At 37.7% G+C, this 14,015-nt stretch overlaps 1 protein-coding gene across 6 annotated transcripts in view; it reads left to right on the top strand.

The window, feature by feature from the left end:
* Positions 1-14,015, top strand: part of UNC13B (unc-13 homolog B) — a 234,723-nt gene that overhangs the window by 75,513 nt on the left and 145,195 nt on the right. For all 6 annotated transcript variants that reach the window (XR_007146242.1, XM_047829522.1, XM_047829521.1 and 3 more), the window contains exons 4-6: positions 966-1,083; positions 2,009-2,132; positions 7,690-7,763. Coding sequence is in view for 5 of the 6 variants with exons in the window: in XM_047829522.1 (XP_047685478.1) it covers positions 966-1,083; positions 2,009-2,132; positions 7,690-7,763 (316 nt within the window). In the remaining variant the exon portion in view is untranslated. The remainder of the gene's footprint in view (positions 1-965; positions 1,084-2,008; positions 2,133-7,689; positions 7,764-14,015) is intronic.

The following is a 14,015-nucleotide window of genomic DNA, read 5'->3' as shown; positions in this document are numbered from 1 at the left end:
CTTTCTTACATTTCCTTTCAAGTAATCCTGTATTTCAATAAGCGCTTTTTGGAGAATGTTTTTAGCATTAATGTAAGTGGTTGTTCCACTTTAAGACTATAATTTGAGTTAGCCCTTCTAAGTTGATAATCTACCATGTATGATGCTGTTTTTGCTTACTGGTTATGTGGTTCTTTCTGGAATGATTTCTTTTCGAAAAAAAAATTTCCTAGTTATTATAGGAAAATCACTGTGTCAATCACTCTCCTGTGATAAACATTTTGTTTATATGTGACATTGTCTACTTTAACTGATAATGACCAGTGGGTTCTCCAGGGGCAGAGTGATGTGAACTGGCACACTCTAGTGTCCCTTACCTGCCTCTGATCACAAGGACCCATCACAATTAGATATTCTCAGGGGCCCTTTTGCTTCTGCTTAGAATCCCTTTCGTAAATTTTGTTAAGAAGCTTTGATTTTTCCTTAGTTTCCTGCATATAGTTTGTAAGTGTAAGTTGAGAGCAGTGTTACTATTCATAATAAAACTGTTTAGTATGTAGAGACTGTAAGCAATGCAGACCTGGCATTAATGACCTCCTTACTTACCTTAATTTTTTTGTGTGTGAAAATGCATTAATCTAACCATGTTTGTAGCTCCAGAGGAGAGGGAACAGATGGACAAAGCTTTTTGTTAGGGATACTTACATAGTTTTCTAGGAACCTAAAGAATGGTTGTAGTGTTCTGGGACATTTTGATTTTCCCTGATGATAGGATCCTGGTGAGAAAGTATTTAAGGTTTAGCAAAACCTTGAATATAGTAGATATATGATTCATATAATCTGGGTTTTTTTTTTTTTTTAAGTAACCTCTACACCTAACACGGGGCTCAAACTCACAACCCCTATATCAGGAGTCACATGCTTTTCCTGAGCCAGCCAGGCACCTCTATCTGGCTTTCTTTAAAGGGCTTTCTTCTTTCCTTTAGTGAGATTAGTCGCCTGGACCTGGGTCTGAGTGTGGAGGTATGGAACAAAGGACTGATCTGGGACACCATGGTGGGGACCGTGTGGATTGCACTGAAGACAGTTCGTCAGTCGGATGAGGTCAGTCAATGCATTGCCCATTTGGAGGTACATTTCTAGCCCGTGCTTATCTCCATTCTACCTCCATTCAGCTAATACTCATCCATGTATCCATGCATCTCAGATTGCTCTGTCCTCCACCCCCCCCCCCCCCCTTCTAATTGGTGAGCACTATCCTGGGATCAGTCTCATTAAACTTCCTGAGCCTGGGTCCTGAACTCTGCTTTAATTCTTTAAGTCACTGGTTCCCAGGGAACTGGTTTCAGTCGTCCATCTTCCACATGTAAAAGAGTTTAAGGAATTACCATGCGTGGCAATTTTCATTCATACTGTCTCTATACATTATTTCCAAGACTAGTTTTCTACCTCATTTCTCCATAGACACACTCACTTTGAACCTAGGAGAATATGTATTATATTCCTGTTTAGCTTTAACCTTGACAATGTTTTCTCTTGGTAGTAGGGATAATACAGGTGTGCCTCTCTTTCCTAAATTCTTTTAGTTCTGGCTAAGTCTCTACTTCCCCAGGCAGACTAGAAGTTCATTTTTATTGTGGCCCCAGTTCAGGTCTACTTTAACTAGCAATTTGAGTAGCTCTCTACTGATTAGAAGTGGTAACACATTTTAAGTGATACACTCATTAAAAATTGTGCAGATTAAATAATGATCTATGGATATGTTTGGTTTTTGAGTGTGGTACTCTGGACTTCTATCTGCAGTGGGCTTGCAGAGAGCTGAGCACAGTGAAAGCTTCCACCAAAGAAGGAGAATGGCAGCCACATGCAGCAGAGGCAGGTTGTGACGCTGGTGTGTTTGCCTCATCAGGATGTGAGTGGTCCTCAGGAGCTCTCCAACAAGGAAATTTAGAGAAAACACCAGCTCTTAAACCAGGAGGAGGAGAGCCATGAAAGGAGTAAAGTTTAATCTCAGATCTCTGTTTTCTAGGAAGGGCCTGGAGAGTGGTCCACGTTGGAGGCAGAGACACTGATGAAAGATGATGAGATATGTGGAACTAAAAACCCAACTCCTCATAAGATTTTGCTTGATACAAGATTTGAGCTGCCTTTTGGTGAGTCTGTCAGATTAGACATTAAAAACCATTTAACACTTTTGAATGTATTATTAACCATTGTTTGCTTGTCTCATTAGTGTATTTTTTGCCTTGTCTGCTATCTCTTTTGAGGGCATTCTGTCTTCTACCTTCTTCCCTATAACATCTAGTCTAGGAATGGTGCAGACTCTAGAATGGTGCTCATTAAAGAATCCACAGTAAATGCACTAAGTTTTCTGTGACTGTTCATTTTAATGACTTAGGAAATATTTGCTTGTTCAAGAACATCAATGACTTATTCTTTTGACAATTTAACATACATTATTTTGAAGTGAATATATGCCTTATGATTTATCAATTTAAACATTGAAGTAGCATTGATAGAAAAGCTATTTAAAAATAAATTTTAGGAGTGCCTGGGTGACTCACTTGGGTGACTCACTGATTTCGGCACAGGTCATGATCTTGCATTTTATGGGTGTGAGCCCCATGTTGGGCTCTGTGCTTCCAGCTCAGAGCCTCGAGCCTGCTTCAGATTCTGTGTCTCCCTCTCTCTCTGCCCCTCCCCTGCTAGTGTTCTATCTCTCTCCCTCAAAAATAAATGTTAAAAAAAATACAAATAATTTTTAAAATAGGAAAAATACATGTTAATAGCAAAAAATAAGTTTTTTATATATACAGTTTTGCTGGGGAGTGGATTTCTGGGCTCCTCACACTGTCAGTCCATCCCTCATTGCGTTTTATTTAATTTATTCATTTTTATTTTAAGTAGGCTCCCTGCCCAATGTGGAGCTTGAACTGAGAACCCTGAGATCAAGGGTTGTATGCTCTGCACACTGAACCAGCCAGGTGCCCCTGACTCATTGTATTTTAAAGAGACCTTCTTCTCTTTCAACACTGCATCACGTATGTTGTCATTGGTGGCGGTGTACATCTCTGTCTAGATTTTGAGTTTGATTTTGAGGGGTCTTGTGTACTTTTTTTTGGTAACTGTAGAGTTTGCTTGGCACATGATAGATGTCTGATAAATGTTTTTTTGAATAAATGTGAAGGTAAAATCTCAGATAAGTCTGTCTTTGATGTGAGTTAACGTGAATGTGCTAAGCTTGTGCCTCTGTAATAACCACATTTGGGATACAGTATTAAAAGCTTAATAAAGAGTCCTTTTTTTTTTTTTTTAAAGATGTTTATTCATTTTGAGAAAGAGAGTGAAGAGAGAAGGGGAGGGAGAGAATGCGAAGTAGGCTTCACACTGTCAGTGCAGACTCCATCGTGGGGCTCAAACTCACAAAACTCTGAGATCATGACCTGAGCTGAAACTAAGAGTCTGAAGCTTAACCAGCTGAGCCACCCAGGTGCCCCTGAAGGGTCCTTCTAAGGAAGAATTTTAGCTTACAGAATACCATATTGTGGCAAAGGAATTTTCTTTTGGGTATTCAGAAACCTGTGAAATATTCTGTTCAGTTATGTACTATTATCTTTTAAAAATAGTAATATGTGGGGCACTTGGGTGGTTCAGTTGGTTAAATGTCTGACTATTGATTTCAGCTCAGATCATGATCTCATGGTTCATGGGTTTAGGCCCCATTTTGGGCTGTGTGCTGACAGAGTGGGATTCCCTCTCTCCCTCTCTCTCTACCCCTCCCCTGTGTACTCTCTTTCTCTCTCTCTCTCTGAATAAACACAAAATACTAATGTGTTTTTTTATGATGTGGAAAGTTCAGAAAATACAGGTTTGCAAAAGGGACATTAAAATTTCTAATCTCTTTTTTACGTGTTGAGATGTTTTGTTTCTTTTATTTTTTTATGCACATAATATAGTTTTTCCTATAAAAAAGCACTGTATATATTACATTCTGACCTGTTTCACTAATTACATAAATAAATGCATATAAAATAAATGCTATTCCTTTATAATTTCCATGGTTGATTCTTTATTGTGTGAATACACAATGATAAAGTAGCATTTGTTGACTAATTATTGTGTGTCAGTGGGTATATCACTAAGCATTTTTGCATATTTCCTCGTATAATATTCATTATTTAAATCCTTCGAGGTGGACCTAACTATTGTCTCCTTTTTAGAGATAAGGAAGCTGAGGCAGAGAGTATTTAAGTCTTTTGCCCAAGGTCACATAGCTAGTAAGTAGTAAAGCCAGAATTTAAACTCCACTGATTTGGCTTTGGAACCTGGGCTTTTAATTTAAACTATAATACATTTAACCATTCCTCTTGGTGGGTATTTTGATTTTTCAAAGTTTGTGCTGTTAAAACAGTAGTGCAAGAAACATCCTTGTAGCTCTATGTTTTTTAAAAACTATCTTGTGGGTGAGGCAGTGCACAGTGGTTTAAAAGTTACCTGTTGAAAATTGAGTCTTTGTCACAAATATGTTCTTTTACTTACAGACTACCATGATTAGTACTTTCTTGTGTATCTTTCCAGAGCCAGTCTTTGAATATATAAGTATATATATAAATGTCAACCTCTTTTAAAAATACAAATAGTAGGGGTCGCCTGGGTGGCTCAGTTGGTTAAGTGTCCAACTTCGGCTCAGGTCATGATCTTGTGGTTCGTGAATTCAAGCCCCGCATCAGGCTATCTGCTAACAGCTCAAAGCCTGGAGCCTGCTTTGCATTCTATCTCCTTCTCTCTCTGCCCCTCCCCTGCTCGCACTCTGTCTGTCTGTCTCTCTTTCTCTCTCAAAAGTAAATAAATATTTAAAAAAATAGGATTTTCTAACACGTTTGCTACACCTTACTGTTATCCACTTAACAATGTACCTTGGTGAATCATTCTACATCAGAACATATAAACAGCTCTTCCTCCCCTCTCATTTCTTTTTAACAAGTGTGGAGTACACCATTTTATGGATGAGGAAGAACTATATAAATTAGGTTGTAGATTACTTGAAGATTTTATTATAAAACTTTAAAATGTTGCCACCAGTTGCTGAAGAGCTGTTTCAGGGGAAGGAGGTGAACGTTTGAACCAGAGGGACAAAGGAGAAAGGCCTGGATTTGATTTCTTCATATGGACTACTGAAGAATATATCTATTTAAATGTCTCTAAAGTTGATCTGATCCATATATTGCCTACGTTTTCTCTTTTGTGTTAGATATACAGATGTACTTGATGTTTTTATTTTATTTTTTTAATTAATTTATTTTTTTGTTTTTAAGTTTATTTATTCTTGAGAGATAGAGACAGAGCATGAGCAGGGGAGGGGGAGAGGAGGGGAGACACAGAATTCGAAGCAGGCTCCAGGCTTTGAGCTGTCAGCACAGAGCCCAATGTGGGGCTCGAACCCACGAACTGCGAGATCATGACCTGAGCCGAAGCCAGACGCTTAATCGACTGAGCCACCCAGGCGCCCCAATGTTTTTATTTTTATTATTATTTTTACTTAATGTTTTATTTTTTTAAAGTTTATTTACTTTTTGAGAGAGCGAGAGAGAGAGAGAGTGTGTGCAAGTTGGGGAGAGGCAGAGAGAGAGGGAGACTGAGGATTGGAAGCATGCTGCCCACTGACAGCAGAGAGCGCAGTGCGGGGCTTGAACTCCTGAACCAGGAAATCATGACCTGAGCCGAAGTTGGTCGCTTAACCAACCAAGCCACCCAGATGCCCCTTACTGATGTTTTTAAGAGATTTTTTTTTTTTTGGAAGTTGTCACAGTCTTAATTGATTGGTTAATTGGTCAGTTTTAAATATATAGAAATGAGGATATAACCTTATTTTTTCTTCTTTTTTAAAAAACTTTATTTTGAGAGACTGTGTGCACACACGGCAGGGGGGAGGGGCAGAGAGGGAAGGAGAGAATCTCAAGCATGCTCTGGGCTGTTAGCACACAGCCCAACTTGGAGCTTGATCCCACCAACCTCGAGATCATTATCTGAGCCAAAATCAAGAGTTGGTTGGCTGAGCCACCTAACCGACTAAGCCACCCAGGTGCCACTAGAGAGAGAATCTGAAGCAGCCTCCATGTACAGTGCAGAGCCTGAAGTGGAGCTTGATCCCTGACCCTGGGATCATGACCTAAGTAAAATCAAGAGTCAGATGCTCAACCAACTGAGCCACTTTGGCGCTCTTTCTCTTTTTTTGATAGTAGCCATCCTATTGGGTGTGAAGTGGGATCTTATTGTAGTCTTGATTTGTATTTTTCCTAATGATCAATAATGTTGAACATCTTTTCATGTACTTATTGGTTATTTGTATATCATCTTTGGAGAAGTGTCTATCAAGTCCTTTCTTGATTTTTGAATTGGGTTTTTGTTGTTCTTGAGTTTGAGTTCTCTGAGTGTTAATTCCTTATCAGATATATTTTGTAAATATTTTCTCTGTCTATGGGTTACCTTTTGATTCTGTTGATAGTGTCTTTTGATGCAGAATTTTTTTTTTGAATTTCATGAAGTCCATTTTTTTTTTAAATTTTTTTTTCAACGTTTTTATTTATTTTTGGGACAGAGAGAGACAGAACATGAACGGGGGAGGGGCAGAGAGAGAGGGAGACACAGAATCGGAAACAGGCTCCAGGCTCCGAGCCATCAGCCCAGAGCCTGACGCGGGGCTCGAACTCACGGACCGCGAGATCGTGACCTGGCTGAAGTCGGACGCTTAACTGACTGCGCCACCCAGGCGCCCCTCATGAAGTCCATTTTGTCTGCTTTTTCTGTCATGGCTTGTACCTTTGGTGTCCTCTCCAAGAGATCATTGCCAAATCCAACATCACTCAGCTTTTGCCCTATATTTTCTTAGAATTTTATAGTTTTAGGTCTTCAGTTTAGGTCTTAATTCATTTTGAGTTAATTTTTTGTATGTGGTGTTAGGTAAATGTCCAACGTTCTTTTGCATGTGGATATCTAGTTTTCCCAGCACCATTTGTTGAAAGATGCTTTTCCCTATTGATTGTTTTTTTTTTTCTTTTAAGATTTTATTTAATCTCTATACCCAACATGGGGCTCAAACTCACAACCCTGTGATCAAGAGTCACATGCTCTTCTGACCTAGCCAGCCAGGTACTCCTGTTATTGAATGTTCATGGTACCCTTGTCAAAAAATCATTTGACTATATGTGAAGGTTTATTTCTGGGCTCCCTATTCTATTCCATTGTTCTATATGTCTGTGCCATGTTGTTTTGATTACTGTAGTTTTATAGTAAGTTTTGAAATTAGGAAATGTGAGTCTTCCAGTTTTGTTCTTCCTTTTCAAGATTGTTTTTGGCTATTTGGAGTTACTGGGATGCCCTATAAATTTTATTTTTTTCCCTTATGAATTTTAGAATGGGGTTTCCTATTTCTGCAAAAGAAATCATTGAGGTTTTGATAGTGATTGCATTCAATATGTAGATCACACTGGGTAGTATTGACATTTTGACAATAAGTCTTCTGATCTAGTGGGAATAATAGAATATTATTTTGTTTTCTGTGAAGATGCAAGATCATATTCATGTCAAGAACCAAGCCCACCAGTAAAATTGTCCATCACTTTCTACCTTGATTATTTGTTGGAATAAAGGATTATTGGTGCATGATCAAATTATTAACCTCGTAATGTAATTTCTTCTTTTTCATGGTAGATATCCCAGAGGAGGAGGCCAGATACTGGACTTACAAATTGGAGCAAATCAATGTCTTGGGAGGTGACAGTGAGGTAGGAATTGCATTATTTACGTTACAGAGATGGGAGAATATTTTTCTTTTTTTATTTTTTTTTAATTTTTTTTTAAATTTTAGAGAGCGTAACTGGGGGAGAGGGACAAAAGGAGAAAGAGAGAATCTTAAGCAGGCTCCATACTCAGAATGGAGCCTAACATGGGGCTTGATCCCACAACCCTGGGATCGTGACCTGAAGTGAAATCAAGAATCGGATGCTCAACCGACTGAGCCACCCAGGCACCCTGGGAAAAATTTCTTTATAGGACACTTTATAGTTTGTCAAGGGAAGAGGACCCAAGAGCATGTTGAAGAATGAAAGAATTTAAGCTACATTAAAGAAATAAGGAAGCTGGAAGATCATTGGACATTTAGAAGGATCTATCTCCCACTTTTTCTATTTTTCTCATTGTTCCCCATTAATGGCTGAGTTGGCACTAGTCTGGCTCTAGACTTTTTGGGTGGGAGCTTATACTAGGGAAACTGTTCTCTTGTTACAGAGATGAGCAGAAGGCATTTCTTTTGCTAATTTCCAGATGTTTGGTATACAGTTGACTCTTGAACAGTGTGAGTTTGAACTGTATGGGTCTAGTCATACACAGATTTTTTCTGATATAGTACTGTAAATGTAATGTGTAATAATGCAAACGTATATGATTTTCTTAACATCTTTTTTCTCTAGTTTATTGTAAGAATACAGTATATAATACATATAACATACAAAACATGCATTGACTCCTTATCGGTAAGGCTCAACAGTAAGCTATTAGCAGTTAAGTTTTGGGGGGAATCAAAAGTTATATGTGAACCTTTGCCTGTGTGGAAGGTCAATGCCCCTAATCCCCCATTGTTCAAGAGTCAACTGTTAAGGGTGCCTTGGTGGCTCAGTCGGTTAAGCATTCAACTTCGGCTTAGGTTGTGATCTCATAGTTTGTGAGTTCAAGCCCTGTGTTGGGCTCTGTGTTGACAGGAGCCTGCTTGGGATTCTCTTTCTTTGTCCCTCCCTCCCTCCCTCTCTCTCTTTCTCTCAAATAAAATTTAAAAAAGTCAACTGTAAATTGTTATTTGTATGTGCTTTTTAGGGATGCTTAGACTGTTACATTGCTTGGCCTTATCTTATCTCCAGAGATAACTCTGGTGCACAAAAGGAAACACAGACAACTCAGTCTGGGCCATCAGGAATGGGGGATGTTTTTCTTATTGCTCGTGGAGGAAAAAGATAAGATTTTCATTTTTGGACATTTTGGGCTGTTACAAAATTGGTCTGATTATAAGGTAGAATTTGGAATGCCAACAGATATTTCAATGGAAATGTCTGGTAAGCAACTTCATGAAAGAATGAAAGAATATGAAGCTCAGGGTGTTAGACAGGGTGAGGAGCTATTGGCATAGAGTTAGGATTCATGAACATAAAGGTAGCATTTGAAGTCCCAGGAATAGAAGAACTCACTCATGTAAAGTATGTAAAAAGTATTTAAAAAAATTTTTTATTTTAATATTTATTTTTGAGAGAGAGCGAGAAGGAGAGTGGGGGGGGGGGTGGGGAGTGCAGAGAGAGAGGGAGACACAGAATCTGAAGCAGGCTTCAAGCTCTGAGCTATCAACACTGAGCCCATTGTGTGTGATCTCACGCACAGACCGTGAGATCATGACCTGAGCCCAAGTGGGATGCTTAACCGACTGAGCCATTCAGGTGCCTCTGTAAAAATTATTGAAGAATAACAAGGGGGAACATCAAATATAGAATATGGAAAAACAAGAGATGGAGAAGGAACTGAAGAGAGCAAGTAGAAAAAGAAAAAGGCTCATGGAACAAAGGGTAAAAGGGTTTTAAGGCAGAAATTCTTGATACTGTCAGATGTTAATGAGAACAAAGATGATGAGTAATGGAGCTGTCACATTTGGCAATTACTGACCAATATTTGTGGATTAGTTCAGGATTCCAAAATGAAGTGTTTTGATGAGTGTATTAGTTTCCTAGGGCCTCCATAGCAAAGTCCTATTAACTAGGTGGCTTACAAAAACAGAAATTTATCCTCTCAATTCTGAAGGCTAGAATTCTGAAATGAAGCTATTGGCAGGGTCAGTTCCCTGCTGGATGTTCTGAGGAACTGTTCCATGACTCTCTTCTGCCTTCTGGTGGTTTTCAGTAGTTCTTGCTGTTCCTTGGTTTGAAGACACATTGTTCACATTTCTGCCTGTTGCCACTACCTCCCTGTGTGTCTCTGTGTCTCCTCACAATATGTTCTCTTTGTGTGTCTCTGTCCACATTTACATTTATCTTGTAAGGGCAATAGTCACTGAACTAATTTGATTACATCTGCAGAACCCCATTTACAAATAAGGTCACATGCATAGGTACTGGGGATTAGGACTTCAACATATTGTTTTGAGGAACACAGTTCAACCCTCAGTGAGTTAAATCACAGGTGAGAAAATGGAATTTGTGACAGGTGTCAGGGTTTTTTCTTAATTCACCTGAATCCTCTGTAGGTTGCCTACTATTTGAACTATATAATTCTTCTTATGCCCCAGCCAGTACCTCAACTTTTCTCTGTTAAAAGTTCCAATCTTTCTTCTCTCCTTGATACATGCCAAATCCACTCTGTCTTTTTCTCACTTTACCCTTTGTATTTTTTTGTTTTCTCATAGCCTGGGTGTAGAGTGGTATACATTTTCCAAACTCCTATCTTCTTTGTTTACTTAGTAAAGAAACAGATGGCTGGGCACCTGTCTGGCTCAGTTGGTAGAGCATGTGACTCCTGATTTCAAGGTCATGAGTTCAAGTTCCATACTGGGTGTAGAAATTATTTAAAAATAAAATCTGGAAAAACCAAAACATTGTGCTTTTGATTTTATAGGCTTTGCTGTGTGTCACTAGGCAGAATCAGATGAAGAGGTTAAAACAATAAAAAACCAAATGTAACTTCAGCAAATAGGGAGGAATTTTATAAGTTCTAAAAATGGTGGTTCTTGGCCTGTGGTTCTCAACTTCCTTTAAGATTTTTGCTTTTTGTTTCTATTCTAGGATTTGGAGTTCACTAAGTTTACTTCTTTCATCCCTCCCTATATCACCTATTGTTAATGTTTTTAATAACTATTAAAATATAGTTCATAAAGCTCACACATTTAAAGTATAAAATTTAGTATATTCAGAGTTGTACATCCTTAGAACATTTGCATTACCCCGTAAAGAAATCCTATGCCCTTAGCCACCATACTCCCAATTCTTTCATCCTCCTTAGTCCTAGGCAAATATCTACTTTCTATCTCTATACATTGACTTATTGTGGACATTTCATATAATGGAATTATATAATATATGGTTCTTTATGATTTTCTTCTTTCACTTAGCATAATATTTTGAAAATTTCTTCCATGTTGTGGCATGTACACACTACTTCATTCTGTTTCATTGTCAAATAATATTCCATTGTATGGTTATACTACATTTCATCCATTTATCAGTTGGTAGACAATTAGATTATTTCTACTGTTGTGGATAATGCTGCTATTAACATTGATGTACAAGTTTTTGTTTGGACATAGGTTTTCTCTTGGGTATACACCTGGGAGTAGAATTGCTGGATCAGATGGTAACTATGATTAACTGTTTTAGAAATTGCCATACTTTTTCCCAAAGTGGCTGTACCATTGTACATTCCTACCAGCAGTGTATAAGCGTTCCGTTTTCTCCACATTCTCGCTAACACTTGTTGAATATGGCCATCCTAGTAAATGTGAAGTGCTATCTTATTGTGATTGCTACTTTATTTAAAAATTTTGTTATTGAAATTTCCTAACATGAAAAGTAAGTAGAATTATTCCTCTCTTTTTGCTGTAGTGTTTTAAGACCAATCTCAGACATCATCTTGTCTCACTCACAGATATGTGAATATTTGTACATCTTTAATAGATAATGCCTTTTTTTATGTAGATGAAAAAACCCACATACCCTTCATCACATTTAACAATAATTTGTTTTTTAATGTTTTTATTTATTTTTGAGACAGAGAGAGACAGCATGAGCAGGGGAGGGGCAGAGAGAGAGGGAGACACAGAATCCGAGTAGGCTCCGGGCTCTGAGCTGTCAACACAGAGCCCGACACGGGGCTCGAACTCACAGACTGTGAGATCATTTCCTGAGCTGAAGTCGAATGCTTAACCGATTGAGCCACCCAGGCGCCCCTAACAATAATCTCTTAATGTCATGTCCCACCTAGTAAGTTCAGATTTCCATTATTGTCTCAAAGATATATTTTCACAGTTGATTTGTTCAATTCAGGATCCAAACAAGTTGTTCACATTTGGTTATTATGTCTAGTAAATAATTTTTATTCTGTAACTTTCCCCTTCTCTCATTTATTTTATAGAATCCTGCATATTCTGGATTTGGCTGATTATATCCCCAGGGTTTTATTTACCATGTTCCTCTATCTCTGTTCTTTTAAACTAAAAATTATATCTAATAGTTCGAGGATTAGATTGAGACTTAGACTGAAGTTCTTTTTCGGTAGGGAGATTGTGTCTCATCTCACTTTAGTGATATTAAAATTCAACAGTGGAGAGGCACTTACTACTTGCAGTTACTTTCACAATAAACATCATACATGTGAAAAAAATTCAACAGTGGGTTCAACTGGTGTCAGCCAGTTTTATCCATAATAAAGCTTTCCCACCAGTCTTCCCACTTGGTTTTAGCAGCAGATAATTATTATTTAATTAGGGCTTGTAAAATGATGATTTTCTAATTATATTACCCCTCCAACCTTTATTTACTATGATTTGTCTGTGAAAAAGGACTTTCTCTTACAGCTCTTTCGTTAACTTGTAATAAAATCTGTACAAGAAAAACATTCTCTTTTGTTAATTTTCTTTTTTAAAAAAAGTTGTTTTTTTTTTTTTTTTTACTTTTTGAGAGAGAGGGAGAGAGACAGCGTGCGTGCGTGGGAGAGGCAGAGAGAGGGAGACACAGAATCCAAAGCAGGTTCCAGGCCCTGAGCTGTCAGCATAGAGCCCGATGTGGGGCTCAAACTCATGAACTGTGAGATGGTGATGCGAGCTGAAGTTGGGTCGGATACTCAACTAAGCCACCAAGGTGCCCCTCAGTTTTCAAAATAATAGGAAACTTCTCCAGGCAATGAATGTGTTCTCTTTTTTTTAGTAGTGTATCATTATGAATTTATGGGTTTTGATATTATTGATTTGTTTCAATCCATTACAGTCATTATTCTTTTTGATACTAAAATCATCTGATCTTTCATTAGTGGTATCTCCTTCATGTTGGCTCCTGTGTACTTTTTTCTGTTTTTATCATGGAAAAATTTTAAGGAGACTTAAAAGTAGTGGGAATAATAAAATGAAACCAGTACACATATTCCCAAGATTCAGTAATTATCAAGATCTTGTCATATCATTTAAAAAACACAGTGTAGAGTCTTCTTAATTCTCCGGTGTGTATTTAACAGTTCCCATCCACTGGAACCCCTTGGGTCAGAAGTACTAAGTCAAGACTGGCTTAGGGATCTACCACTTGACAGAGTTGGATTGTACCACTATTACTTTTCCTCCTTACGGACCATTAGGTTTTCACTATTATAAACGTATGCTGCAGTGAAGATCTTTGAGCCTTATTTCTGTATGTTTATGAATGAGGATTCTTTGGATATATATACCCAGGAAGTAGAATTGCTTGGTTGTGGGATATGCTCTGTTCAGCCTTACTAGATATTGCTCAATTGTTCTCCAAAATAATTGTACCAATTTATATTACATTTCCTGCTGCTTTGTATACTTACTGATACTTGCTACTACCAGATTAAAAGTATTTGCTAATCTAATGAGTGTAGAGTATTATTGTTTTAATTTGCATTTGTCTGTTTATTGGTGACATGCAGTCATTTATTCAACAAATAACTTACCAAACACTAAATACCAGTCACTGTTTTTAGATGTTTGGTAAACACCAGAGGTTGAACAAAGATTCCTGTTCTGATAGATCAAATAGGAAGAGATAGACAATAAGCAGGAAATGTAATAAATACAGTAAGTATTAAAGTGTTAGAAGTGCTGTAGTGAGGAAACCTATTTTCTTCATGTTGATTTTGCATTTCTTTTGTTAGTATCTATTTCTAATCATTGTGAATGGCATATTTAAAAATTACATTTTCTAATAGTTCATTGCTGTTATAAGGTAGTGCTTTGTTCATATTTTTCATATTCATCTTATACAGCAACTTTTAAAACTTTA

Source organism: Prionailurus viverrinus, chromosome D4, assembly GCF_022837055.1.
Source record: "Prionailurus viverrinus isolate Anna chromosome D4, UM_Priviv_1.0, whole genome shotgun sequence".
NCBI classification, from domain to species: domain Eukaryota; kingdom Metazoa; phylum Chordata; class Mammalia; order Carnivora; family Felidae; genus Prionailurus; species Prionailurus viverrinus.
The sequence above is the reverse complement of the archived record's forward strand: the minus strand, read 5'-3'. Positions and strand labels throughout refer to the sequence as shown.